The 26,070-nt window shown below is 35.7% G+C and overlaps 1 protein-coding gene across 3 annotated transcripts in view; it reads left to right on the top strand.

Moving 5' to 3' along the window:
* LOC130239871 (collagen alpha-1(XIX) chain) overlaps positions 1-26,070 on the top strand; it is a 278,893-nt gene that overhangs the window by 245,656 nt on the left and 7,167 nt on the right. For all 3 annotated transcript variants that reach the window (XM_056471226.1, XM_056471224.1, XM_056471225.1), the window contains 5 exons: positions 4,568-4,612; positions 5,914-6,066; positions 12,626-12,692; positions 14,140-14,283; positions 23,688-23,765. In XM_056471226.1, the coding sequence (XP_056327201.1) occupies positions 4,568-4,612; positions 5,914-6,066; positions 12,626-12,692; positions 14,140-14,283; positions 23,688-23,765 (487 nt within the window). The remainder of the gene's footprint in view (positions 1-4,567; positions 4,613-5,913; positions 6,067-12,625; positions 12,693-14,139; positions 14,284-23,687; positions 23,766-26,070) is intronic.

Here is a 26,070-nt window from a genome sequence, read left to right as displayed (position 1 = left end):
TCACTTATCTTCTATAAAATGGAATAGGGGTTGAGGTTTTTGCATGATGCATTTGGTGCCGGTTGATTGATAATGTAACTTCCAAATCTGGCAGTAATCCAGTGTAGCAGTGTAATTGTAGTATCTTTGTATTCTTGTACTGCTTAAGTATTTTGAAGTATTTGATTTGATCTTCATATTTCTGAATTTTAGGTTTACGTTTTAGTAATTTTATATTATTTATTATGTCAGACACTCTATATTCAGTTGATGGCACAAGTACATCATGGAGATGTCTATTTGATGCTTGTTGATATCTGGAAAACTTTCAACATAGGCTCATTATGAAAACGTAGCCCAATATACATTTCCAGAGATCACGAATTATGCGGCCTGAAGTACGTATGGCTGCATTTCGTCTTTAAAATGAACGGTACGGGGTGGTATGATGCCGTTTCTTTTCACGATTACCAGCTGACTTACCTTCGTATGGATGGCTTTCCCCCTGTTACCAAATTGTCTGGTAGCTCACCATGTAAATCGGTGGACTTGAGATGCAGAGTTGAACATGAGGACGGGGTTCGAGTCTGGTAAAGAACGGTTCCAGAAAGCTAGTAAAACAAAAACAGAAGCCAAAAAATAAAATAAACAAGTAAATAACAGGGTGAAAATGTGGTGAAATCTGAAAACGTGGTAAAAATCAGGCGAGGGCTTTTCTTTTTCTGGCTTGCTTTTTAAAACTCGGTTGGGTTTAGGGAAGGGGGTGGGCGGATCAATCAATGCGTTTGAAAACACTATTGGGTGGGTTTAAGGAAGGAGGGGTCAGTCAATCGGTCAGTCAATCAGTCGACAGCGGCCTCTGGTGGATTTATGTGAGAACAGCAGGCAGCCACGTAAGAAATTTTAGATCTAAAAAAGCATACACAGCGGTCTCTAGTGGATTTGCGAAAACAAAAACTGCAAAACAAACATAAAACGGCTGGGACGTATTTGGCGCTCTCCATAAATGTATATATAGCGGTAAGTTTTTAAAATGAGTCTGGGTTGAAAACATTTTAATAGTGTTTGTTTAGCTATAATATGTCTGTGAGATTAAATTAACTTTAGGTTAGATTCCAAATATTTTTATATAAAGTTTTTTGCTGTTGTTGTTATTTTAGCACATTTAGTACTTCATATTACTTTTATCTCAGATTGTTGTCATGAATATTTGCTATTAATAGTCCTACTTACCATACTTCAGTTTTAGTAATTGTAATATAATACTTCAATGTATTTATTTGTTTATTAATTGACTGATTGATTTATTTTCAGTTAGTTTCCAAGGCAGTATTTCTATTTTTGTTTTAAATGTTGGTTTAGTTTTCCTATTTTAGTACTTGTTTCAGTTTGCTAAAGTAATATTTCTAAGTTGTTGTTTTTTTCAGGTTTAATAACAAGTGCTTCAGATTTATTAATTTACTTGCAAAGACACTAGCTCTGTTACCATCCACCTATTTTTATGCACATTTTGGATATGAAAACACCAAGATGCACATAAAATTTGAGAAAGCACATAAAAGAAGCTTAAACTTTTTATTCGGTAAGAAAAAAATGTGCATAAACTACGAAGGAAACACTTTTACCAAATAAATTCTAGTATGCGCATTGAAAAGTCATCATGTGGTAATAAAATTGTGTGTGAATAGACAAATCATCAGGCTGATCACATTGTAAAACATCTGAAATGTTGTTTTGGTCATTCTAAAACACCTTCAGTATTCTAAAAACCATTTCAGTATTTGTGTCAAACGTCACCACGCATTCATTGCGTGTCGGCAAACTGTCTTCTGAGGTGCAAGTAATTTATTAAATGAAGAAAAGATTCACGCAGCTTCTCCTACGGCAGCAAATTTAATTTTTACTTTTAATGTTTGGAACCAGATATTCAGGAAGGGACGATTTTGTTCTCTTTGACTCGTTGAATGGAGACGCTGCTTTATTTGCATGTCTTTTATACGATATTCCAGTTTTGTGCATAAATTAAATTTGCATTTTTTGGATGGAAACATAGCAACTATTTTTTTTTTCTTGTTTTTGATGTTTAAGTTAAGTTTTATGATAACCTTTATAATTACAGTTGTATGCAAAAGTTTGGGCACCCCTGATAATTTGCATAATTGCAAGTCATATCCTGCTGGCCTATTAAACCAGCAATTTCATTTAATATATTTTATACCCTAGGGAAAAAGCAACATTTCAGTTCTGACATAACATTTATTTAATCAAAAGATGCAATGCAAGTCAACACAAAGCAGCTATGGTTGTGGTATCTGCCCACAGTATATTTTCCAAAATGATTCAGGCTTGTCCAGATGAGCCTCTGCATACCTTAAACAACTCTTCTTGTTGGCTTCTTCTGCATCACCCTTTCATTGAGCTGATCTTTGTGAAGAGCGTGCTGAACTGTGGAATGATGTACAATGACATTATTAGCAGCAAAATGTTCCTGGAGCTCTTTGGAGGTGGTCTGTGATTTGTCTGTGAGCATTTTAACCCTTCTTCGCCTTTGCGTTTCAGATATTTTTCTTGGTCTAGCAAACATGGTTCCTTCACGAGAACTGTTCCAGTGGCCTTCCATTTTCTTACTATATTTCAGACTGTGGAGATAGAGACTTTAAACCTTTGTGATAGCTATTTGCATCCTTCTCCTAATGCATGTTGGTAAATTATCCAAGTTTTAAGGTCATTGGGAAGTTCTTTTGAGTTCACAATAAGGAGAAGCACAACTAGCAGTCAGCTATCCTAAATATTCTGTTTCATTATTGGTTATTGGAGTCACTCATATCAATTTTGTGTAGTAATCAATCAGCAATAAGTGACTACAGGTTTTGAAATTCACTCAAGAGAGGGTGCCCAAACTTTTGCATAGCCCATTTTCAGTTTCAATTTAATCTCAGACATCTCAATACTTCTACACTATGGATTTCAGTCTGAAAAAGATGATTATTTCTCTAGAAACCGAATGGCATATCACTGTGATCTTCTCTCTTAAAGAAAGAGCACATAATTATGCAGCCACAGAGGGGTGCCCAATTTTTTGCATAAAACAGTATATAATATTTTATATTATATTATAATAATTAATACATATAGAAAAAATATTTTGAACATTTTCAGTTCCACAAAAACAACAACAATTATCATTCATGGCATCGTTTTCGACATTTTACATCTCACATGGTTCACAACAGTATGAGAGCAGAACTGAGCAAAGACAGCAAAGGGTTTTAAAGCACAGTGTTTCGACAAGTGGTCCATCTATTGCCCCTTAAACACCCTCTCTGAATGAGTCAAGGTTCAACTGGGAGCAGATCACCTGCAGGAAGTTCACCGACCTTATTTTCACTTTCATTCACGTCACCATTTTCTCAAATGGCACGACTGCGTGTTTGCGGGGTGTTGGACCACTCATTGAGATTTCCTCTATTTTCTTTCCCTCCTCCCGGTTTTGCTCACAGATGGCCGTCTCTCTCTCTCATTCGGTGGTGCAACAGTGCCATCTAGCAGGACGGAAGTTTCCCAGAAATCTCAGTTTCATACTTTTTTGTCTCTTTTATGGCAGGGGCTGAGGGAAACACAATTCAGTGGGCACGGTGATGGCTTTAAGCTCTCCTCATCAGGAGCCGGGGAATAGAGAGAAGGAGAGAGTGTTAGACATTGATGGGGGTGTGGATGAAAGCAGATGGTTGAGGATGCTTTCACAAAGTGCCGCCCGCTTTAGAAACGAAGGCTAGATTGCATTTCTTTTTTGCTCGGCTGCTGTAATCCGGCAGGAGAATTTGATACAGAGATGTTCCCCGAGGAGCAAGTGGGAGCCGTGATGCGAGAGAGGAGCACAGATAGATGGGAAGGCGAAGGGAGGGAGAAATGCCAGAGTGGTTTTGGAGTACAATGAGAGGTGTTTCTCTTTAGAGTCCTCTCAGAGGAGATGGAGAAGAGAGGAACGTCCAGAGGTTCAGGGCTTTGATGAGTTTGGGGAGAAAATGGTCATTTGTAAATCCACAGAGCTCTCTCTTGCTCCGCTCTCCACTGAATAACTGGAAGTTGGGACATTAAAGCAGCCAAATAATTTCTATGGTCTAATGTGTTTTAGAAGTATTCTATGAAAAATAATGTGCTTTAACTCTATGTGTTTGTGACGGATTGCTATGGGGACCTAAAAGAAAAAATGTATGATTTAGGCTTTTGCTAAATCTGACAAACTCACCTTAAAGAACCCTTTGAGGGATGTAAACAAAAACAATGGTCCCAAAGTGTTTGCTGTTTTACATTTTTATTTTTTATAGCTTATGAGAATGCAAAAAGATCCACATACTGATAATGTTATGATAGTTGTTATAACATTAAGTTGTGATTGAATTGCCTCTTGTTACTGTTATGAAATAGTTTGATAACAAGCAGGAAATTTTCATGGGCCAATGACATGACCACATTGAAATGGTCTATTGGGGAAAAATAATTCTTTATATTATTTCTTTCATTAATAAAATGTAAAAATGTTGATTGTATCCTTTTTTTTCTTTTCTCTCTCTTTGTGTTTAAACAGGGAGCCACGGGCAGACCTGGAGACAGAGGTACCAAAGGAGAACGGGTATGATTTTTATATTTAGTTTTAATTTTTTTACTACATCATCAAAAATGTTTATACAACAAGTGCACCTGGCTAGTACCGAGTTGGATCCCCTTTTGCCTTTAAAACTGCATTCCTCATGGCATCAATTCAAAAAAGGTGCTGGAGATTTTGGTCCATATTGACATGATAGCATCATTCAACCAGCAGCACATCTAACTAGGTTCTCTGTAGGGTTGAGATCTGATGATTGTGAAGGATTAGAGTATAGTGAACTCACTATTATGTTGACGATTACAGCTTTATGACATGTGGCTTGTCATCCTGCTGGAAAGCACCAACACAAGATGAGTATACTGTAGTCATAAAGGCATGGATACGGTATAGTCAGCAACAACTGAGGTAGGTTGTGGCATTTAAATGATGCTCAAATTGTAATGAGGAGCTCAAAATATCTTCAAAATCATTACAACAGCACCACACTGTTGATATAAGGCATACTAGATCCATGCTTTCATGTTTTTTACTGTAAATTCTGAACCTACAGTCCAAATATCTCAGCAGGAATCAAAACTCATCAGACTTTTTTGAAGTTAAACTTTTTCCAGTCTTCTATTGTCCAGTTTTGGTAACCCCTAGGTAGCCTCAGCTAACAGAAGTGTAACCAGTGTGTCTTCTGCTGCTGTAGCTCATCTGCTTCAAGGCTAGAACTGTATGTTGTATGTTCTGCAGAACTCAGCTACTGCTGTCTTTCTACTGGCTCATTGGGCCGTTCTCTTCAGACTACTTGTATCAACATTTATATCCAAAGAACTGCCATTAGCCATTTTGCTCTTCTGACCATTGTCTTTAAACCCTAGAGATGGCTGTGCATGAAAATCTCAGCAATTTCAGCAAAAATTCCAGCCCATCTGGAATCAACAACATGACATTCAAAGTCACTTTAATTATCCTTCTTCCCGATTTTGATGCACCATTTGAACTTCAATAGATCATCTTGACCATGTCCATATGCCTAAATGGATTGAGTTGCAGCCATGTGATTGGCTGATTAGATATTTTGTTAACAAGCAGTTAAAGTGACTGCTGAATGTATGTTATTATTTAACACTTTTAGCCACTAATTGAAGTTAATGTGTTGCAATAGCTGTAATGTTACAAGAAAAATATAAAAACAAAACTAATAAATGTTTTACTGTATAGGCCAGAAATCTTCAAGATGTTGCATATTACGAAATACAGTCAAGAGTTGAAGTTAAGGTTGAAACAGCTTTCTTTGTGCTGTGATGTTATTTACTGTATATCCTGCCTTTGTTTTGCAGGGAGATCCAGGGATTCCAGGCGAAAGAGGAGTTCAAGGAGAAAGAGGGAAAACTGGAGATAAAGGGACCATCGGTATTCAGGGCCCGCCTGGACAGAAAGGAGAACCAGGTCCTCCTGGATCTTTAACATCACCAGGGAGTGTCAAATTGTTGGTATGCACATACTCCTGCTTACAAGTCATAGACACGGAATGTATCACATGTTAAATTATTGCTTTATTATGATCTATCATTTAAAGACTTTAGCATAGTTGATGAATGATTTTAAGTCAGGCTTTATTTGGGCCTATTAATGCTCAGACTAACATGCATATATTACAGTTTGGGGTGTTTTATTTTCCAAAGGAATTAATATTCTTATTCAGTACAAAAAATCTAATTTGACCTTAAGTGTCAATAATGAAAAGTATTAGGCCCAATCCCAATTCTATTTTTGTACCCTCCCCCTCGGCCCTTGAAACAGAGTGTGAAGGAGAAGGGCTTCAAAATTTCCCCCTAAAAATTGGACAACATTACAGCACCTGCACACGTCATCATATGTCATCGCGATCTCGTACTACATATGAGATCGATGATCACGACTGCTGTAGTTATTCCAGTTACATTATTTTTTGGTGTTCATCTTATGGAAATCACTGAAGGCAATGATATCATGTTATCATAATGATATAATGTGACAATAAGCTCGTAACTGTACTGTGCATTTACACCATGGCCATATTCGTCTATGTAAACACACAATAACAACATTAACATTATGCCAGACACTGTAAAAAGCTCATTCCCAGCCTCTAGACTTTTCTGACAGGGTATTCGAGTGTCATCGAGTGACAGATGTGAAAGTATGTTGTGGGATTACAGGAGTTGTTATTATTATGAATGATAGATTTTATTAAATTTAGCTGATTTTTATTTTAGCATTTTTTTAAGCATGACGGCAAAACATGAACGCAGTGATGAATGTATTACAACGTGATTGTTAGTTGTAAAAATTCATAATAATGACAAAAAATACTAATTTGTGCATCTGCTTACTTCCGTTTGCAGCCATGCTGCCATTGTAGATGGTGTTTTCTGGGAAATTTTTGTACCCCTTGGTTTTGAGTGTGGTCCTGAAAAATCTTAGTTTCGAGGGCTATCTAGCCCTTCCTCTTAGCCCTACGTCTACAAGCTAAAGAGAATTGGGTAGGGTTGGGTCGATAGACGATGCCATCATCCATCGTCGATGGCCGATAGACATCACGATGCTGAGGCGGCATTGCGAACCTCTGTCCTGCCCCCTTCACAGCCTTAGGCCCCTGTTTACACTTATACGTCTTAGTTTTAAAGTGGCATTTTAAAACGAAATTGATCCACGTCCACACTGGCGTTTCACATAGCATTTCTGAAAAGATCTCTCCGTCTACACTATACCACTGAAAACGCACTTCACGTGACCACACACACACACAAACACTGTCATACGCTGCAACGTCTGAGCTCCAGCATTCATCCCAGAGAGCAGTGCATGTCAGACACTTTATCAAGGATGTACCGCTGGATCGCGTCTCACTATAGTTATTAAACGTGATATTTAATTATTCGTATCTCTATCTAACAACTGTTTGGTCTTTATATCTATCAAGTAACGTGTCACAGCGTCAGTACACTGCTTCAATCTTTCACTATCACGCTTGTACTTTGTAATTTTATCAAAAACCTCAGGTACTTTTGCTTGGTTCCTGTTGGTTGTGCACCTTTTTTACCAACCAAGTTGTTGAAGCCATTATAACAACACAGATCACTGCCTATTCATGCCACAGTCCTACGGAAAAAGTGATTGACAGGTGGTAATAGGTGTATAACTTATCCTTATTGGTTTATAATTTGGTTATGGTAAAACATAGACCATGTGGGTCAGGTAGTTGAAACGGTAGGCTACAAATAATTAATTCGTTATGAATTAATTAATTATTCATAAATAATTAATACACCACCGCCTACGATGACGATGACATCGTCCATCGCGATGTTTCACATTAGACATTGTACGATGCCAAATTGGTCGACATCGCCCAACCCTAGAATTGGGACACCTCTACCCTTTCACGTGAATGGAGTAAGGGGAAGGGCTAAGAGGGAGAATTGTGATTGGGCCTTAAATTACACAATTTTGTAATTGTAAATACATGTCATGGCTTCAACAAAACTATTAAGCAGTACAACCTTTTTCAGTGTAATTCAGGGTTCCACACAATTCAATCATATTGACCCAACACAAATTGATTGTTAACTTTTCGTATTGAATAAATTTAAGTGGATTGAAATTGTCCCAACGAAATCTCAATAATTGTGTTGTTCAGCTCATTATGAATAAGCTACTACAGATAAGCTAATACAACTTTTCTTTGAGTGTTGATGATGATGATACATTTTAAACATCAAATCAGCATATCTGAATGATTTCTGGAGGATTGACTTTTTGTACAGATTTTATAGTATACAAACAATGGTTTGTTTTTAATGAGCTAGTAACCGAAGCAACTTCAGTGGTACACAAATATAAATGTGTGTCAAGAAGACTAATTCAATGCCAAACATTACATCCCAATTGAGATTGGATTTTCTGAAGTCTGGCCAATGGCACTACTCATATAAACCTGTAGGGCCTTCAGCAGCCCACTACAATCAACAACACAGCCACTCCATAACCTCCAGCAATAAAATCACTGTCAGTCTGAACCCTTTCCACATTACAGTGACCGCATGCACCTCTGGAGGTGGAGCACATCTCTGACCTCAGAAAAGTTCCCGTAACTGGCTTTCTCCCAATCTGCAACAGCCTCCTGGCCTCCAGCCAGAATCCATAACCACGGGGTCACCCAATGCTATTCAGAGGGCAACCATCATTGATTGCTTTGTTGGGCATAACACACGCGTGAACACTCCAGAATAAATAATTAGCAGCTCCGAATAACAATAATTACCCACATGTTTTCACAAAGCCATCAGGCTCTGAAAAGCACAGGCTGTACCAATGAGCCACCCGCTGTGATGCCCATATCAAGCACACCCTCAACCACGTCACTCAGGAGGAGACCATTGTGTATTGTGTATACTTTATGTGTGCGTGTTGAGGATATAGTAGTATCAGGAGCTTTACGCAACTCATGATAACATGATTTATTATTATTTGAACGTTCCCTGACCAACTAAAAGCTGGTCTAAAGTCTAGCGCAGAGGACTTTTCAGTTTATTCATGACAATTTGCATTTGTATTTAGTTATTATTAGTAGTAATATTGTTTATTTTGTGCATATTTATTGCATCGCCATATGAGGCATAAGAATAGGACGTGTGTTTGAACATAACTGTTTTTGACCACACTTGGTTATTATTGTTCATTTATTAGTTTGCTGGAAATTAGAACTGAATTTAGAAAGTTTTAAAAATAAATCTTTTCACTTAACAAACAAAACTAAATATGTAGGCTAATGTATGTCTTCAGCGGAGTGAGTTTCCATCATGTTCTTACTTCACGAAAGTAAAGGAGTAAAGTAAAGAGTAAAGTAAAGAGAAACTAAAAAGGCTGAATGGAGGAGCTCTTCATCTACATTGTATAAGCGCTATACAAAATAAAGGTGAATTGAATTGAATTCTTTATCCTCGCTGCAGATGTAGTCTGTTTAACTCTTTTCTCGCTAGTGAAGGTAGCAGTTTTTCCACTTACAAAGTTAGCCATGTAAATAGCAAATGCAACATGGCGCAACACAACTGACTCTTAAAGGGAATGGGAGATATACTCTGATTGGTTTAATGCACGTTATGCTCTAAACACAACCATAGCTCCTTAAGAAAATAAGCACAAACCCTGTTAGACCATGCGCCTGGGTACAAACCAACTTTTTCTGTTCCTAAAAATAGCAAAAGTGGACTTGGACATGGCCTTAGTGCTTTTGCGCCATGCGCTTTAGACTTTGTGCTTAGATCGTTAAAATAGATCCCAAAGTATTTCAGCATTTTAGTCTCATCTTTTTTGTGAAAAGGCCTGAGGCTAATTATTTATTTTTTTAGGGTGGGCCAAATGCTCTGAAAAAGGCATGCAATTATTCAAAATGATCTGACACCATGTAAACAACCCACTGGTTTGTGATACTGAGATTCTCCTAAAGACTGTACTGAGAATCACGTCATGATTTTGCCAAGTACGATGCGATCCAGGATTAACATCTATGTTGATCCTGGAACATCATTTTTGTTCAAAAATGCCATACCTATTCCCTACCCCTAAACCCAACCATAACGGTAAATTATTCCCAAAGTCAGAGGGGAATAGTAGTTGGATAACAATCATGTGAAAACCCAACCGTAAGCCTAAACTTAACATAATTTGCAAACATATCCCTTAATTCTGATTGGCTGACTGAAATGTTGTTTCAGGATCAACATAGATGTTAATCCAAGAACAGGTCCTACTTGTTGAAAACAGGTTGGCGGTACTGAGAAGCAGCTGCTTAATCTGGACGTGTCAAAGCAAAAGTTCTTTCTCTGTTAGATTTGTCTTGTTTATAGAATGCCAGAAACACATGTGTATACAGTCTCTGCTAGCAGCATAATTACAGCCTCCCTGAATATAATCTATTTAATATAAATGCTTCTTTTTGTTGTTGATACAACTGTGTAGATGTAGGCAAGTGTCATTGAGTCATTGAATGCTACTGGGTGGAGCCTATGCTCTGGAAGCAGTGTATATGTACAGTATATATATAAACCATTAAGATAATTTGAAACTAAAATAATGTAATGTAATGTGTGTATTTATATACTGTAGCGCATTTATCGTAGCCATACACCCATAATGCCTTACAATCATGAGGGGGGTCTCTCCACAACACCACCAGTGTGCAGCATCTACTTGAACGATGCAACAAAAACTATAATAATAAAACTTTAATATGATAATATGCACACTAAACTGAAGCCTAAAAAGGAGTACACTCCCTTTTGAACATTAATATTTGTATTAATTTCCCAGTGAATATAACTAATATTATTTGGTGCATTTAAACCAAACAGTTTTGTTAAACAGTTATATACTTTATAAAAAAGAGTTAGGAATAGAAAGATAATACATTTAAAGTGAAATGAGTTATTGCAAAAAGGGAATTAAAAACCCTTTTTTTTTTGTTTTACTTGATTTTTCTTGTTTATTAAAAATTTCCCCCAACATTTTAATTTGAGTTTACTAATTTTAATACGTTTTTTTGTTGTTAAATTTGTTCCAATTTTGGCTTTGGTACTGTATCTTATGTACACAAATTTATTATTGTAAAGCATCATAAAAAATATTAACATAAAAGAGAGACCTGTGACGTGTGTACTCATTTATGCTGAGCACCGTATATATATTCAAATCTTTAATTATAATATAAATAGTTCAAAAATCAAATGACTTTTTGAATCTGTTGTAATAATACTTAAACATTTTTTTTATTATTATTCTTCATTAAATGGAGCCTGAGAGAGTGGATCAGAGAAAAAAAAAGAACTGCCCCTGAACTTTTGAGCAGTACAAAGTCAAACAGCATTCGGTATGGAATAGACCACAATTTGATTCGTATCCTGCTGATCATGAAATATTCAGCACTGGATAAACTGAATGATTGAAAAGCTCCATATCGGAAAAAACATATTTTGTTATGAATCAAACATCACAACTTGCTCAATCTGTTGTAAATGTGCCAAGATGCCAGTGCGGATATAAAGTTTTAGTTTTTTTAGAGAGTAACAACTTAAAATTATGAAATACAAAAGACTATTTTAAATATCATTATCATCACTATACATCATCATTAGTATTTTTGTTCATTTTCTTCAAATCCATGCATTTAATCTATTTCTAATGATTTTTTTGTATATTTAGCAACCTGCCAACCTGATTTCACCAAGTAGGACATGTTACAGGATTAACATCTATGTTGATCCTGCAACAACATTCCAGTCAGCCAATCAGAATTAAGAGATATGTTTACCATTTATGTTAAGTTTAGGCTTACAATTAGGTTTATGCACTTCCACGTGATTGTTATTCAACTTTTATTCCCATCTGATTTGGACAATTTACAGTTTTGGTTGGGTTTAGGGGTAGGGAATAGGTATGGATTACATTTTTCAACAAAAATTATGTTCCAGGATCAACATCGTACTTGGCAAAATCATGGCGAGCCTAGCAAACTTCTAAAATCAACCTTTCCCGTCATGTCTGCAAAGCTCTTCATGACGCTTGTGTTATTAGGTATGTTGAAGCCTGACAGGAGTTACGTTAAAGGGCTTTCAGACTGAAATCGCTGAACATTTCAACTGCTTGAATATGCATTAGCCCGTTCGTTCTCTTTTAACCCAGCACAAATACTAAGGTGAGGATGCTGAGCGTTTGACAGAATGGCCTTGAACTGTGAAACTGTGTGTTTGTGATCGGAAGGAAGTGGTTTGTTTTCCCTACGAGATGTTCTTCAGCATTCAGGCCTCCTCCTGACGCTTTGAGGAGAGATGGTGATTACGCCATTATGTGTCATCCATCGCTTTATCTCAGAGAACTCCAACATTTCTCAGCATGAATAAAACATGAATCACTGCCATTTTGTCGCTGCACTTTTTAATCTGCAAATCATGTTGTGCTGATGTTTGTTTTCCCTCTCTCCCTTCTTTTTTCCCCTTTCATTTCTTTTCACAGAGTGATACAGCTGCCTTGGAGGAAATTAAAACATTCATCCGAAATGAAGTATTGCGCGTGTTTGAAGGTACATCATCTGCCGCCACTGAGGTGGTCTCTAAATGGAAATTTTAGCTTTTAGGTGTGTGTGTGTGTCTGTGTGTGTGTGTGTGTGTGTGGAGCAGGCACTTTACAAGTTTGTCAACAACAGGTTTACAAAAAAAATATTTGAAAGTAATGTGTAATGATTTTAATGTTGCTAATGTAAATATTTGTTATATATATCGGTATATGTGGCTGTACATCATGTGTATCACTGGTGGGAGGCATGCACTGGTTTGAGGCCACAGGTCTGAATGCCTCCCCAGTGCTGATATACAGCCATATACAGTATCGCACTGCTAAGAGTGTGATATTGTGTTTATATAACAGTTTGATGGCATAATTGTGTATATAAAAAAGAAAATCAAACACGGAGAGTCTCAAAAATCCTTTTGTATGGGAAACTGTTCATTCACATCTGCAGCTGACAGTCAGAACAGCAGAAGCCGTTACTAATTCACCAACGTCATTTTAGAGCTATTATTTGAATGATTCTCTAGCATAATGTCTAAAGTGATGACAAAACAGGTGATTTTGCTGACGTTTAAAGATCATAAGGTTGAAAGGCATTAAATGCCATCCTTCTAGAGAGATTTCCCAGCATTTATATATAAATATAGCACTAGAGCTGTAATCAGGCCATAAAAGTTAGGCCCGATAGGGCCCGAGCCCGACAAGTAAATTTTGATTGACAGCTTTTTTAAAGCCTGAACCCGTTTATAGCCCGACATTATTAAAATGTGCACATGCACACAGCTCTTTTGCCCTTTTTCATGAATGAGTCGTTTATATGTGTTTTAACATTATTTATTCATAACAAACATAGGCTATAGGCCACTTGGAAGTTGGAACAAGGAAATAAAATAAGTCTTTGCTCTTTGCTCTGCTCAGTATAACAGGCTAGTGCCAACGTGCTGAATCTCAGAAATTATGAATATTAAAATAGGCACTGTCCTTATAAATAAACTGCATAGATGCAATCTAAACGACTACATCCTCGCCTAAAAAGCCTCAAAAGTACATTTTGTTGTCCAACAGCTGCAATATTTGTCAAACTGTTGTGAGTTTATTGATTGGCTGTCACTCTATGTGGGAGGAGTAACACACGAGTGAAGAGGCTGTACGAGTTTTGATATTGCAGAATATCGAACAGCTATCAGCCAATCAGATTCGAGAACTAGACAGAACTGTTGTATATATAATGTAGGGAGAGGGTCATTATTTGATACAAAAACTAATAGCTGTATGAAATTGTTTTTTTTTTTTCATACATTTATATAAATAACTTTAACTTCATAGATTATATTATATTATATTATATTATATTATATTATATTATATTATATTATATTATATTATATTATATTATATTATATTATATTATATTATATTATATTATATTATATTACTGATTCTTAATTTTGCTTTTTTAGAGAAGTTTTCAGACAGTCAAACTTTGCTGCAAAAGACACCAGCAGCTATATTAGCAGCACAAGGTCGACAAGGCCCTCCAGGGCCACCCGGCAATGACGGCTCCCCAGGACCCCCCGGAGAGCCAGGACCTCCAGGTCCCCAAGGTAGGAGCCAAAAGCCCAAAGACTAAACATGTTATGGACCTCTGTACACTGCTCCTCCAATGGTCTCGGCTCACACACAAACACAGACATGCAAGACTGTGCTTTATTTCTGTGACTCTTTCATTTCCCCAGTATTAAGCTACGTTTTTTTGCTTGCTTCTCAAGGATTCCAGTATTTTTCTTCACTCTCTTTAGGTGGAAATGAGAGTTTGTATATGTTATTTATTTTGGATTTACTGCTTTACAGCTGTTCTTCAGATTATTAAATAAGTAACAGAACCGAGCTGGTCAAAATGCTGTTGCTTGGCCAAATCAATCTTTAAACCTCAAGATTTAATCATGAAAGCTTAAGAGTTAAAAAAAAAAGAGCCAATCTCCATAATTTGAGCCAATTTAATCTAGCTACGAAGACTATAAAAGGAACAAGATGGTAAGATCGGTATGCAAAAACTGGAATATTTCGGTGTAAGGGCTTCACAGGACTCTTGCTAGCGATTGTCAGAGGAGAACGAAGGCAGATAGCTGCATGACTAAGTGGCATATGGTGCCGAAAAGCCTGGCGGGACATATGAAGACGGATGAAGAACCGACCCAGAATAGGAGAATGTAATATCGCCATGGACAGACTTGTGAGAGCAAGAAAGATAAAGAGAAGAAGTGAGCTGAAGAAAAAAGCCACCCTATATCTCATTTTGTTGGATTAAACCTGGCGAAAAAAATGAACGGGAGTGAGAAAATATACAATTCTGAACATTCATCAAAGACAACTAACGTACTGCTCCTCTAGCGTTTCTCATCAATTATGACTTGCAGTTTGGTTCTGTCCTTACTGTCTGAGTTCCTAAGGACCCTTAACCATAATGCTTTTCATGAAATAAGACTGTGTTGAATACATTTAATCTTTAATAATTGATTGATCTATGCAAAGAAAACATACTTTGGGCTGAGTGCTTACATACATATATATGATCCATATATGTCATGTTTTGAAGATTGTATTGTTTATATATTCAGACTGTTTTGATGTGTTTACAGCAGTAGGTGAAGCTCAAAGACATTTTGTATCATTTGATTGTGTATTTGTGAGTTGTTTGGCACATTGTGCTGTAGGCCGGGCTCACACTTCTGGAGTTTTGAAATCCTAACTGATTATGAAATCTGGTTGCATCATGCACATAAAAGGGTCTTTACAGATTTTCTTCCCTCAAATCTCAAACCATCAAACATTGCAAGATAATAAGAATTTACATGCCAGAGGGAGCACCTCACTTGATCTCACGCTGCAGATTGTCATTGGCATTCAGCTAATGTTTACATTTGTTAGCTAGCATGCTAGCAGCTTTCTACTCTCAGAATAAACCCTCAGAACTGAAGTCATTTTCTGTACTTTTCTTTGTACAGCTGTAGTGCATTCTGACATGCTAAACAGACACAGTGTTCTTTAAATAATAATATCTACTGTATATAAATAATAACTATTAACCTTTGCTACCTCATTTATTAATCTAACTGCAGGTTTCTGCTTTGCTGTGACTATGTAAAAGTTACTTTGGTTAAGACTCTTATTAGGAACTTTTATATTTGCAGTGCAGAGTGCATTATTTATACACTAATATAAAATAAACTATAATTTTACAGAGCAAGATATCTCATTTATCTTTTTTTTTTTTTTTTTGTATTCATATGCAAAAAAATCTATACTTAAACTTTGCACACTGAGTACAATGTCTTTTAATTAATCCATTATGAAATAATGCAAAACATTTCAGTAATTTCAGAGTTCAGTTTTCATCCAATACTGCACAGAGAAAGGAAAGTTCAGCATATTATCACAGAGCTGCACTGGATTATCCCAATATTTCAGGAAATCAGTGGAGTTTTGACACATTGCTTATGATACTTCACACATTCATGTACGCAAACAAATGCCAAACAGAGAGAGTATGTATAATGTCTATGGGCAGTACGTCAAATGTATAGACACACACACTGAATATAGCATAAAGGGGTTCTCAATTGTCCACCACATTCTGTCTATATTTGATGCACTGTGTTTGGCATAAAGTTATCTGTAGCTCAAATGACGACATTCTGTATTTAGCTTTTCGCTTGTACAGTGGCTCTGAACTGTCAAAACACCTCTCAAGGTGTTTTTTTCAGATGTGAAAAGCAGAAAGAAATCTAACCCGGTTCGACTTTATGACAGACGGAAGTTTCGGAGGTAGTGTGTCAATACGATTCACACAATGTGAGGTCGAAATAATTTTTTAATGTGTGAAAATTACAGACTAAAATTTTGCATTCATTGTGCAATAAACTTTTCAGGTTTCCAACATTCTTCAAAATATCTTGTTCAAAAAACTCAAACTGGTTTGGAACAAGTGAGGGGTTGAATAAATGATGGCAGACTTTCATTTTTAGGTGAATGATATCTTTTAAAAAAAAATCCATGTGCCAGTAGTAAAAACCTAAGAGTGTGTTATTAAATATTGATGTACTCTGGTAGGACAATTTGACAGGCAGGATAAAATGTCAGGACACTGGTTTCACATTCACAAACAGTTCTTCTACATTCGCTGCCCAAGACATTTGTACAAATACAAATGCACATCCTACTGTATATAACATGTTAACAACAAAAAATACAAGTAATTTGACAACTGTTTTCCATCTCAGTGTTGTTGAGAGTGACAGCACTGGTTCATTTGGGGATTGTATTGGAATGTTCTTTAAAGAACTCTAATTCTTTAGTTTAACTTTAGTTCTGTAATAATAATATAACAATTATTATTAATAATTGCTATAATAATATAATAATATTTAACAATTAATATAATAATATAACATGTTAACAAAAAAAATACAAGTAATTTGACAACTGTTTTCCATCTCAGTGTTGTTGAGAGTGACAGCACTGTTTCATTTGGGGGTTGTATTGGAATGTTCTTTAAAGAAGTCTAATTCTTTAGTTTAACTTTAGTTATGTAATAATAATAAGCTTTGGGGTTTGTATTGGAATGTTCTTTAAAGAAGTCTAATTCTTTAGTTTAACTCTAGTTCTCTAATAAAGAACTCACTGGATTTCATAGCGACGTTTAGTGTCCATGTAAACTGCTGTACCAGTGAAATGCATGTGCTGGAGCTTGCTCATTTTTAGTACATTCTGCAATGTCATTGTGTATCTCATACAATGTTAGTTTGGCAAATCTCTGATTCCAGTACAACCACTCACAAAATATAACCAAGTAATATTTATAATTATCCAGATTTTAAAGATCATGTAAACCAGAAGTTGCTGAAACTTTTCAGTTGATTTACTTCCAATTGAAATAGAATATTGAGTAGGGGGGGGGCTTTTTTTGCATATCATTCTCTCATAGCAAACTAATGGTGAGGGTGGGAGTGGTTAGCAATATTGTAGCTGAAGGACCAGCACTCCAACCATGGAAGAAAATGCTCAGACTTTGATTGAAGATTACCTAAATAAACTTTTTTCAGTGGATTAACTAACTTGTTCGCCTAAAGAATAACAATGTGCGCTAGCAAAATAAACATTGTACATTTTGATTTCACACAGACTTTAAATCCAAAATATGATTTATTTGCAATATGATCAAGAGTTGGGACTGCCCTGAAGTTTCTCAGACTGTGAGATTTGATCTGTAAAGGCTTCACATTACCAGATATTCTATGCTAAACATGTCGTCAAGCTTATAAATTGGGTATAAATTGGCCTGAAACTTTTATATAGTGTGAGCCCGGCTTTAGAGAGGAGCATTTCTTCTCATCAGGTAGTATAGCCTCCTGGTAAATCAGAAATTTACCTTTTTGTGTGTGTGTGTGATATTATGTGTGAGATGTTGACATCAGCCTCCATGTGGCTTGACAAAGTTTGCGGGTAATATTTCCTCATTATTCCTCGTCATCCTCCGCTGGAGTCTGTCCTCCTTTGGACTCATCAATTTGCCTGACTTGTCTTTACATAGTTTATGAAGAAAAATATCTCCGCCATCTTGGTCGCTTTACACATTAATTCCACTTCGGGGTCACAGTTAAACTAAATGAGAATCAGCAACATTAATACATCTCTGTATCCTCTCTTCTGGTGACCCGAAAGAGAAGGTGTTGCTTGAACGCTTGTTGAATTTATATGCTAATGCTTTTTCGATGTCATTTCCGGGCCTTATGTTTTTGATGCTGTTTAGCTTTACTTATTTATTTTATTTCAAAATCTGTTGAGATTATTTCTTAAAACTCACATGAACCACACATCAGTGGTTCATGCAATTTGAGTTTCATAACATCATAACATCTAAAACTACTTATGCAACTGTTTTACAGAGCTCAGATGTAATCAGCCATGCTTTTGTATAACCATTTGTTGGGATAACATTTTTTTTAATCCCTTTGTAACTTTTTTTCGTGTGTTCAAGAGTGATGAAATCCTCTAACTTGGTTTCATTAAAATAAATCTAATTTGCTGTATATTGTAAGCTGTATTTTCCTGCATGCCAAGAGTATACCCAATCATACTTAAAGGGGTAGTTCACTGAAAAATTAACATTTGCTGGTATTTGACTTGCCCTCGGGCTATCCAAGATGTAGTTAACTGTTTTTTTTCTTCTTCAGCAGAGTATTGAAAATAATTTTTAGCTTAAACTGTGGTTCTTGGTGCACTAAAAAAACATTTATTGCATTGACAGTTTTTTTAAGGTAAATTTAGTCATGTTTAATTTAATTTCTTTGTTTAAATTTAGCCCATATACATTGTTAGCAACAATTTACCTTTAAAAAATGTAGTAAATCCCATGAATCATTTTTTCGGTGTGATCCAGATTATGCAAGTCATATAATCTAGCACATTGGGAGTCAAAAAACATTCAGGCAAACCTACATTTATATCCATGGATCCTGATAAAACTTAGAGGTCTTACTGTGCGTTTACACCGAAAGCGGCAAGAGCGTCAAAGTAGCCAGAAGTCATTCATTTTCATTGGGAGCCGGTGGCAGTAAGCAGCGCGGTGCGTCTTCGTCAGTTTGGACGTCGAGGAGAGTTGAAATCAAGTCAACTTTATGGTAATGAGCTATGATGCGCTTCAGCGGCAAGCAATTGGAATGTTGAAGTCCACCGATTGAGAGGATTCCAGAGAACACAGAACTCCTGTGAACTTTGATTTCAACCACAGTTGTTCCCAAGGGTTTGATTATTGCGGTTGCCTAATTTTCAATTATTTATTTTCTTACAGGGACATACGTAAATAAGTTACTGGCGAGTTGATGAGCATTAACGTTATATTTGCAATTTTTAGAGTTTGCATGTTCTCCCCATGTTGGCATGGGTTGCCTCTGGTTGCTCCTCTTTCCCCCACAACTTCAAAGACGTGGTACAGGTAAATTGGGAAGGCTAAATTGTCCGTAGTGTATGTCAGTGAATGAGTGTGCATAGATGTTTCCCAGTAATGAGTTGCAGATGGAAGGGCATCCGCTGAGTAAAACATAAGCTAAGCCGAAAAGAAAATGAATGAATGAATGAATGAATAAGTGGGAATGTACAAAACAGTATTGCTGTTTCAGAATATTTCAAGGCGTGCAACATTTTCACGCTAGAAAGCATTTTTTTTGCTGGAATGTAAGTGATTTGCTGATATGCTGCAATGGCTCCTTTAAATACGAGATCGATGTAGCGAATTTTGACGCACTCTGTAGCGAAGCAGGGAATACAGACAGCATTGTCGTCAGTTAATTTGTTTTTTAAATTCAGCCCATATAAATTGTTTGCAACAATTTGCAATGAACCATTTTTTTCAGTGCATGGGTATTGTTTTTTGTCTGTGCTTTTTAACTCTAGAAGTGCTTGTTATCTTGAATTTTTATGAATCATCTAGAATCACAGTTTCAGCTGAATATTAGCTTTAAGGCTTTTGCTGAAGAAAACAAGTTACTTACATCTTGGATGGCCTGAGGGCAAATACATTTACACAAAGTTTTCAATATTTTAGTGAACTGCCCTTTCAATAATGAGTGAGCAGGTTTCATAATATCTAATGTCATTTCATGCAATGTAATGAACAAGGTGTTTTGATCATCTCAGTGCAACCTTTTTATATTTATATTTATTTATTGTTGACTTATATGAGCAGATTTGCACATTTAAAGCTTTTTAAAGATGGATTAAAACAAATTATATAAAAAAATGTACATTTTATAAAGTCAAGTCTGAAATTTTTAATACCCCTGCCAAATTCTAACTTGTTACTTTTATTCAACCAGCAAGTTTTTTTGACCAGAAATGACACAGGCTTCTCCCAAAAGATAATAAAATGATGTACAAGAGGCATCATTGTGGAGAAAAAAATGTCAGCTTTTCTTTACATTTGGATAAAAATAAATAATGATGAATATGAAAATATGAATAATTTCAGACTTGACTGTATATTTCTTAAATTTACAGCCTAATATATACAGTGCTCGGCATAAACAAGTTCTCTCTTTTAAATTTATGTTTTAGCACTTAACGTGATTATCACAACCGTCAACCACTCCACCCCCTACACACACACACACACACACTTAGCGTGATTTCAGATGACTGGGCGGGTCCTTTAGCATTTCGGTGGATTTTGGACAGTTTTTGGGCTGTAATCAGTCAGCTATATCTGGCAACACTGCAGATGAACAGCAGTCAGTGATAGAGACAGACACAGATGAAGCTGAAATACAGCTCATAACTCAAAAATACCAAGTAATTTTATTTGATGTATTTGTGGGGGAGTTTATTCAAGCCTTTCTGAAATGATGAGTCTCACACAGATGCTGTTTGCAGTTGTTTTACACCGCAAGTGCAAACAGCATGTGAGCAGCGCGTATGGAGAGCAGAAGCTCATCAGCAGCTGCTGCACAAATCGATTTATCTCCGTCTATCTAGTTACCTATCTATCTATAAATACACCTTTTTTAACTTTTCATCTGCACCAAGGCCAGCGGCAACTTTCTCCTATGCTGTTTCCTTAACCTGCAAGTCTTTATTTTACAAATTATATAGATCCTTAAGAACTGTCTGCTTCTCGAGCTCTATGAGGAGTGTCACTCGGTAAGAAGACAATTGCCTCTTATATCATGTCATTTTGTTTTTGATTGTCTAGATAATGTAGGCCTATAGTTATTATAATATTTATACAATATAGTTATAATGATATTTATACATGATCAAACTAGTGTGCAACTTAAGAAAAACTAATACTAAAATTGATTTAAATTTGGTTTTGTAGTTCGGGCCCAAATAAATATTTTTTGCCGTTTTTTAATCGTTTAATTTCATTTGATTGAATATATAAAAATCAGTGGATATTATCAATGCATTTATTTGAGTGTGAGCAGCACGGCAAAAATAGACCCAGTGCAAAGACTATCACCTCGCGCTGACGCCCTGCTTCTGCCTGCAGTATGAAAGCTCTAATCTGTTAACATGGATGCCGAAAAATACACACGCTGCTCACGCTTGCGGTGTAAAACAGGGTTTAGATAGCGATTTTGCTGTCTTTATTACAAACGATCTCTGCTTTAAAAAAACATTTTAAACGTTTAAAAATCACAGAGTTATTTGGAACAGATATTTAAACTCAGTTTATTGCAAAAAATTGTTCTGTGGTCATATGTATACATGTTATTATAGAAACATGGTGCCTGTCAATCAATTCAGTGGGCAGAGAAAACATATAAACATATTTAAATGGATTTAATACAACTGTTTTGTTTAAATGAATCAAATATTATCACCTATATTCACCAAATGGATAAAAATATATAATAGGAGGTGTACTCATCTATGCAGAGCACTGTATCTATCTCTTTTTAAGTGATGAATTAAATCTAATTTATTTCTATTTAATATTTCATGTTTTCCTTCTCATTTTTCATTCTCCACATGGTTTAGTCTTTTTTTTGTATGAAAAGGGATGTTGAATGTAAAACCTGAACAAGATGATAGTATAGATGTTGCTGTAGGCTGCATTTCACAAGTATTGCATTGCAGCTCCCCCTGCCGCATTTTTTTTCTCCTCATAAAATGTACAGTATGAACAGGGAGCCATGATTTGATGCCGCAGGTAGAGTGCCTTCCCACTTCTGAATGCCATTGCATTGAATGAATACATCTGAAGGTGTCCGATACACTTTCATTAGTGTACTAGTGTGTTGCTTGTATAAGTTTAATTTAAGACTGACAATTATTTGGTAAGTAACTCCTACAGTGTTTTTCTTTCAGGCTAGACACAGTCTGGCTTGAAGGAAACACATGCTGTAACTAATCTGTGTGTGTTTTGACTGGAGGCTGTTTTCTGCATGTCATTATGAAGATAGTCTTAAGATTGGTTTCTGACAGTGTGTGTGCGAAAACGATACTAACAGATCAGCATCAGCTAATGTGTTTTTATTTGTTGGTTTGCTGCCCGCTGTGTGTGACATTTCGTCCAGCACTGTCAGCATTTGTGCTGCTCCTTAAATACTTTTAAAGTGTGTTTCTGATAGATTTGTCATTACTTGAAGGGCTTAAAAACTGGCTGATTTCTGAGGGATCTGAAGCTAGTTTAGTGTAATATGGAAGATTTGTACGAGGCTTTATCTACCGTTTCCACCTGTTAGGTTTTTTTTTTTTTTCGAAGACCTAATTTTTATGGAAATGCAAAGTCTGAGATTTTTTTGATTCTACAGTAGGAACTAAATTGTTTGAATAGTATCTCTCTGCCAGTGTTTGATCAGTCAGTGGTTTTTCACTGAATAATGTACTAATTAAACAGTGTAGTGATGGTTAAATTCTGCTTGTCAGTAAAAGATGGTACTGGAATATTTTAGATAACTTTTAAGAATATAATATTTCAAAATGGGCGAAATAAGTTTCCATTGTCATTCAGTGTAACAGGTAAATTTATGTATAGAAATTAAACAGCATACTTATTAGAGGAACACTCCACTTTTGGGGAGAAATAGGCTCATTTTACAAGTTACCTAAAGTTAAATATTTGAGTTTTCCATTTTTTAATGCATTCAGCTGACCTCTGGGTCTGGTGGGAGAACTTTTAGCTTAGCTTAGCATAAATCATTGAATCGGATTAGACCATTAGCATCATGCTCAAATAACTGAAAAAAAGTTTTGATAATTTTCCTATTTATAGCTTGAAGCTTCTGTTGTTACATCATTTACTAAGATAGACAGAAATGGTCTAATCTGATTCAATGATCTATGCTAAGCTAAAAGTCATATTTCCAAAAATAGGCTGCACTATGATACTTAAATACATAGTCTTCTAATGTCATCAAATAATTATTGATATAAATACATGACAAAAATTTGGAATATAAATAAATTATATCAATAATTTGTGGTTTTGTGTGTTTTACTCCTCCAGGGTATCGAGGGCAGAAAGGGGAACGGGGTCAGATGGGTCTGGGACTTCCAGGAGCTCCGGGACCTGCCGGACCACAAGGTACAAAACTTTTATTATTAATATACTAAACTTTTATTATCTGAAATCTGTCAATTACCACAAAAGAGTATTTTGACTAAACCGTATGTGTATTTACTGAATAAATGAGAATACTGTTCAGAATTTGGGGTGAATTAAAATTTTAATATAAGTAATAGAATTGTTAACGTATTTTAAAATGAAATGCATGCTTTTAATCAGCAAGGTAGGGAGATTTTATTTTTATATTATATTTTTACGTCTGTCGATCAATGTGTTTTTTTTTTTGTTTTTATTAAGGAAGTGCAATTTTAAATAAGTATCAACAAATGTTACTAATAGAAACGGATGGCAGTTGTAGTTGTTAGAAGAAAAGGAAATCACATGACTGCATGATGTGAAAGACTTTTTTTTAATTGAAACAAAGATGAAAAAACCTATTTTAAGCTCTAACTTATTAATATGTTATTTAGTGTATATAATTATGCTTTTTCAATTGAAATCTTGAATCAAATAAACATTCTGAAAGAAACTCTGATTAGATTTTTATTTGACATGTTGGCCTGCCATAGAGCTAGGATGCATTATATTGATTAAAAGCAGGTATTTATGTCAAATATTCATCAAAGAATTCTGAGAAAAAGCACATAATTATTAAACCAAACCTTTCATAAGATATTCCAACTTGGTATGTTAAGGTTTTGGGTTTGGAGAGTGTTTTTATTTATTTATTTTCTTGAACATTTTCTCCTTCGTTTTCTTCATTTGGACATATATGAAAACCAAGGTCCATCTGTCCTAGAAAACAAACTGATGAATTATTCAGTATGTTTTATTCAGAATGCAGTATTTGTTTGTTTTGCTAATTAATCGCAGGTTGACCTGAAGCCCTTTTTGTAACATTATAAATGTTTTACTGCCATTTTTTATCAGTTAGATGATGATGATGATGATGATGATGATGATGATGATGATGATGATAGGGCATAAAATGGTGAAATGAAAAATGTTGAACAAAATAATAATGTACTGAATTGCTAATGCATCTCAAAATGAGAATCGTAGGCTGACCTGAAGCCAAGATGTAATGAAAGACCTTTTTTTAACATTACAAATGTTTTACTGCCATTTGTCATGAATTTGATCATAGTGATAGGGCATAAAATGGTGAAATGGTGTTTAATGAATGTTTGAACCATTCAAGATTTCAAATAAAACATGTAACTACCCCATGATTCAAGTAATATTCTCAAACCCTCTAACATAATTTAAAATAACCATACAAAACACACAAATGTACTAAATTGCCTAACCTTTGCTCAAATTGATTATTGACTATTAAACTTACTATTAAACTGTATTTCTACTCTAAACTGTTCAGAATGTCGTATATAGGCCATATCCTATAGGCTTTAATTCGTTTCAGCACTTTTCCTTTGTTAAGGGAATAGGATTGCATTTTCTGTGGTAACTGACAGCATGCTTCAGATGCCGCTAATGGACCTTCAGAGGTATTTAACCCAGAATATTCCTTTAATACATGAGCCGTGACACCACGTAATTAGTTGAGATAATTAAAAAATGATCCTGTTTTTAGTTATTGCTTTTAAGAGTGAGAGGTGCACTGCCTCTTATATAACAGCATGTTGTTCAATTGTGAAGATGAACAGGCTAGATCAAACATGTAGAACAATAGGAACATGTTGCTTTGTGCTTTTGCTGAGGTCCAGAAAGGCCCTCTGTGCTTGCAAATACATTTTCCACGACCGTTCTTTACACTTTCCTCACTCTTGAAATCTGCAACACCCAGATAGCGGCGATTATTCAAATTGGTGCTTTAATGTTGTACTTTATAAAAGCACAGGCAGATAATGGCTCCAAACTAAACTAATGACTACTGCATTCTTTAATGAACGGCTCTTTTATAGAGGTACAAAGTGCTCACTGATTGTTCTTCAAATGAAAAAATACAAAAGAGACTTTAACCGGGGGTTCTTTATAATTGCACAGCACACCATAATCGCTGGCTGCTGTGATTTCCCTTTTTTTCCTCATCCTCTGCAGTTAAAGGGTAACAAGCTCATGAAAAGAAGTTTTATTCTGTTTGTTCTGCCATGATTACTCTATGGAAAACTTTATTTTAAATAACAGTGTTTACTATGTCAAGCATCGTTATCATTGTTCACTGTAGTCACTTGATTATCACAGTATCATCAACCACCAGAACACCTTAGCAACCACATAGCAACACTGCATACTCATATCATACTGTTAAAACAGCAACACCATAGTAACCACCTTCAACACCCCAATATCATGGTGACCT

The sequence above is a fragment of the Danio aesculapii genome, chromosome 13 (assembly GCF_903798145.1).
Source record: "Danio aesculapii chromosome 13, fDanAes4.1, whole genome shotgun sequence".
NCBI classification, from domain to species: Eukaryota; Metazoa; Chordata; class Actinopteri; order Cypriniformes; family Danionidae; genus Danio; species Danio aesculapii.
Note: the sequence above shows the minus strand (reverse complement) of the source record. Positions and strands in the feature narration are given on the sequence as shown.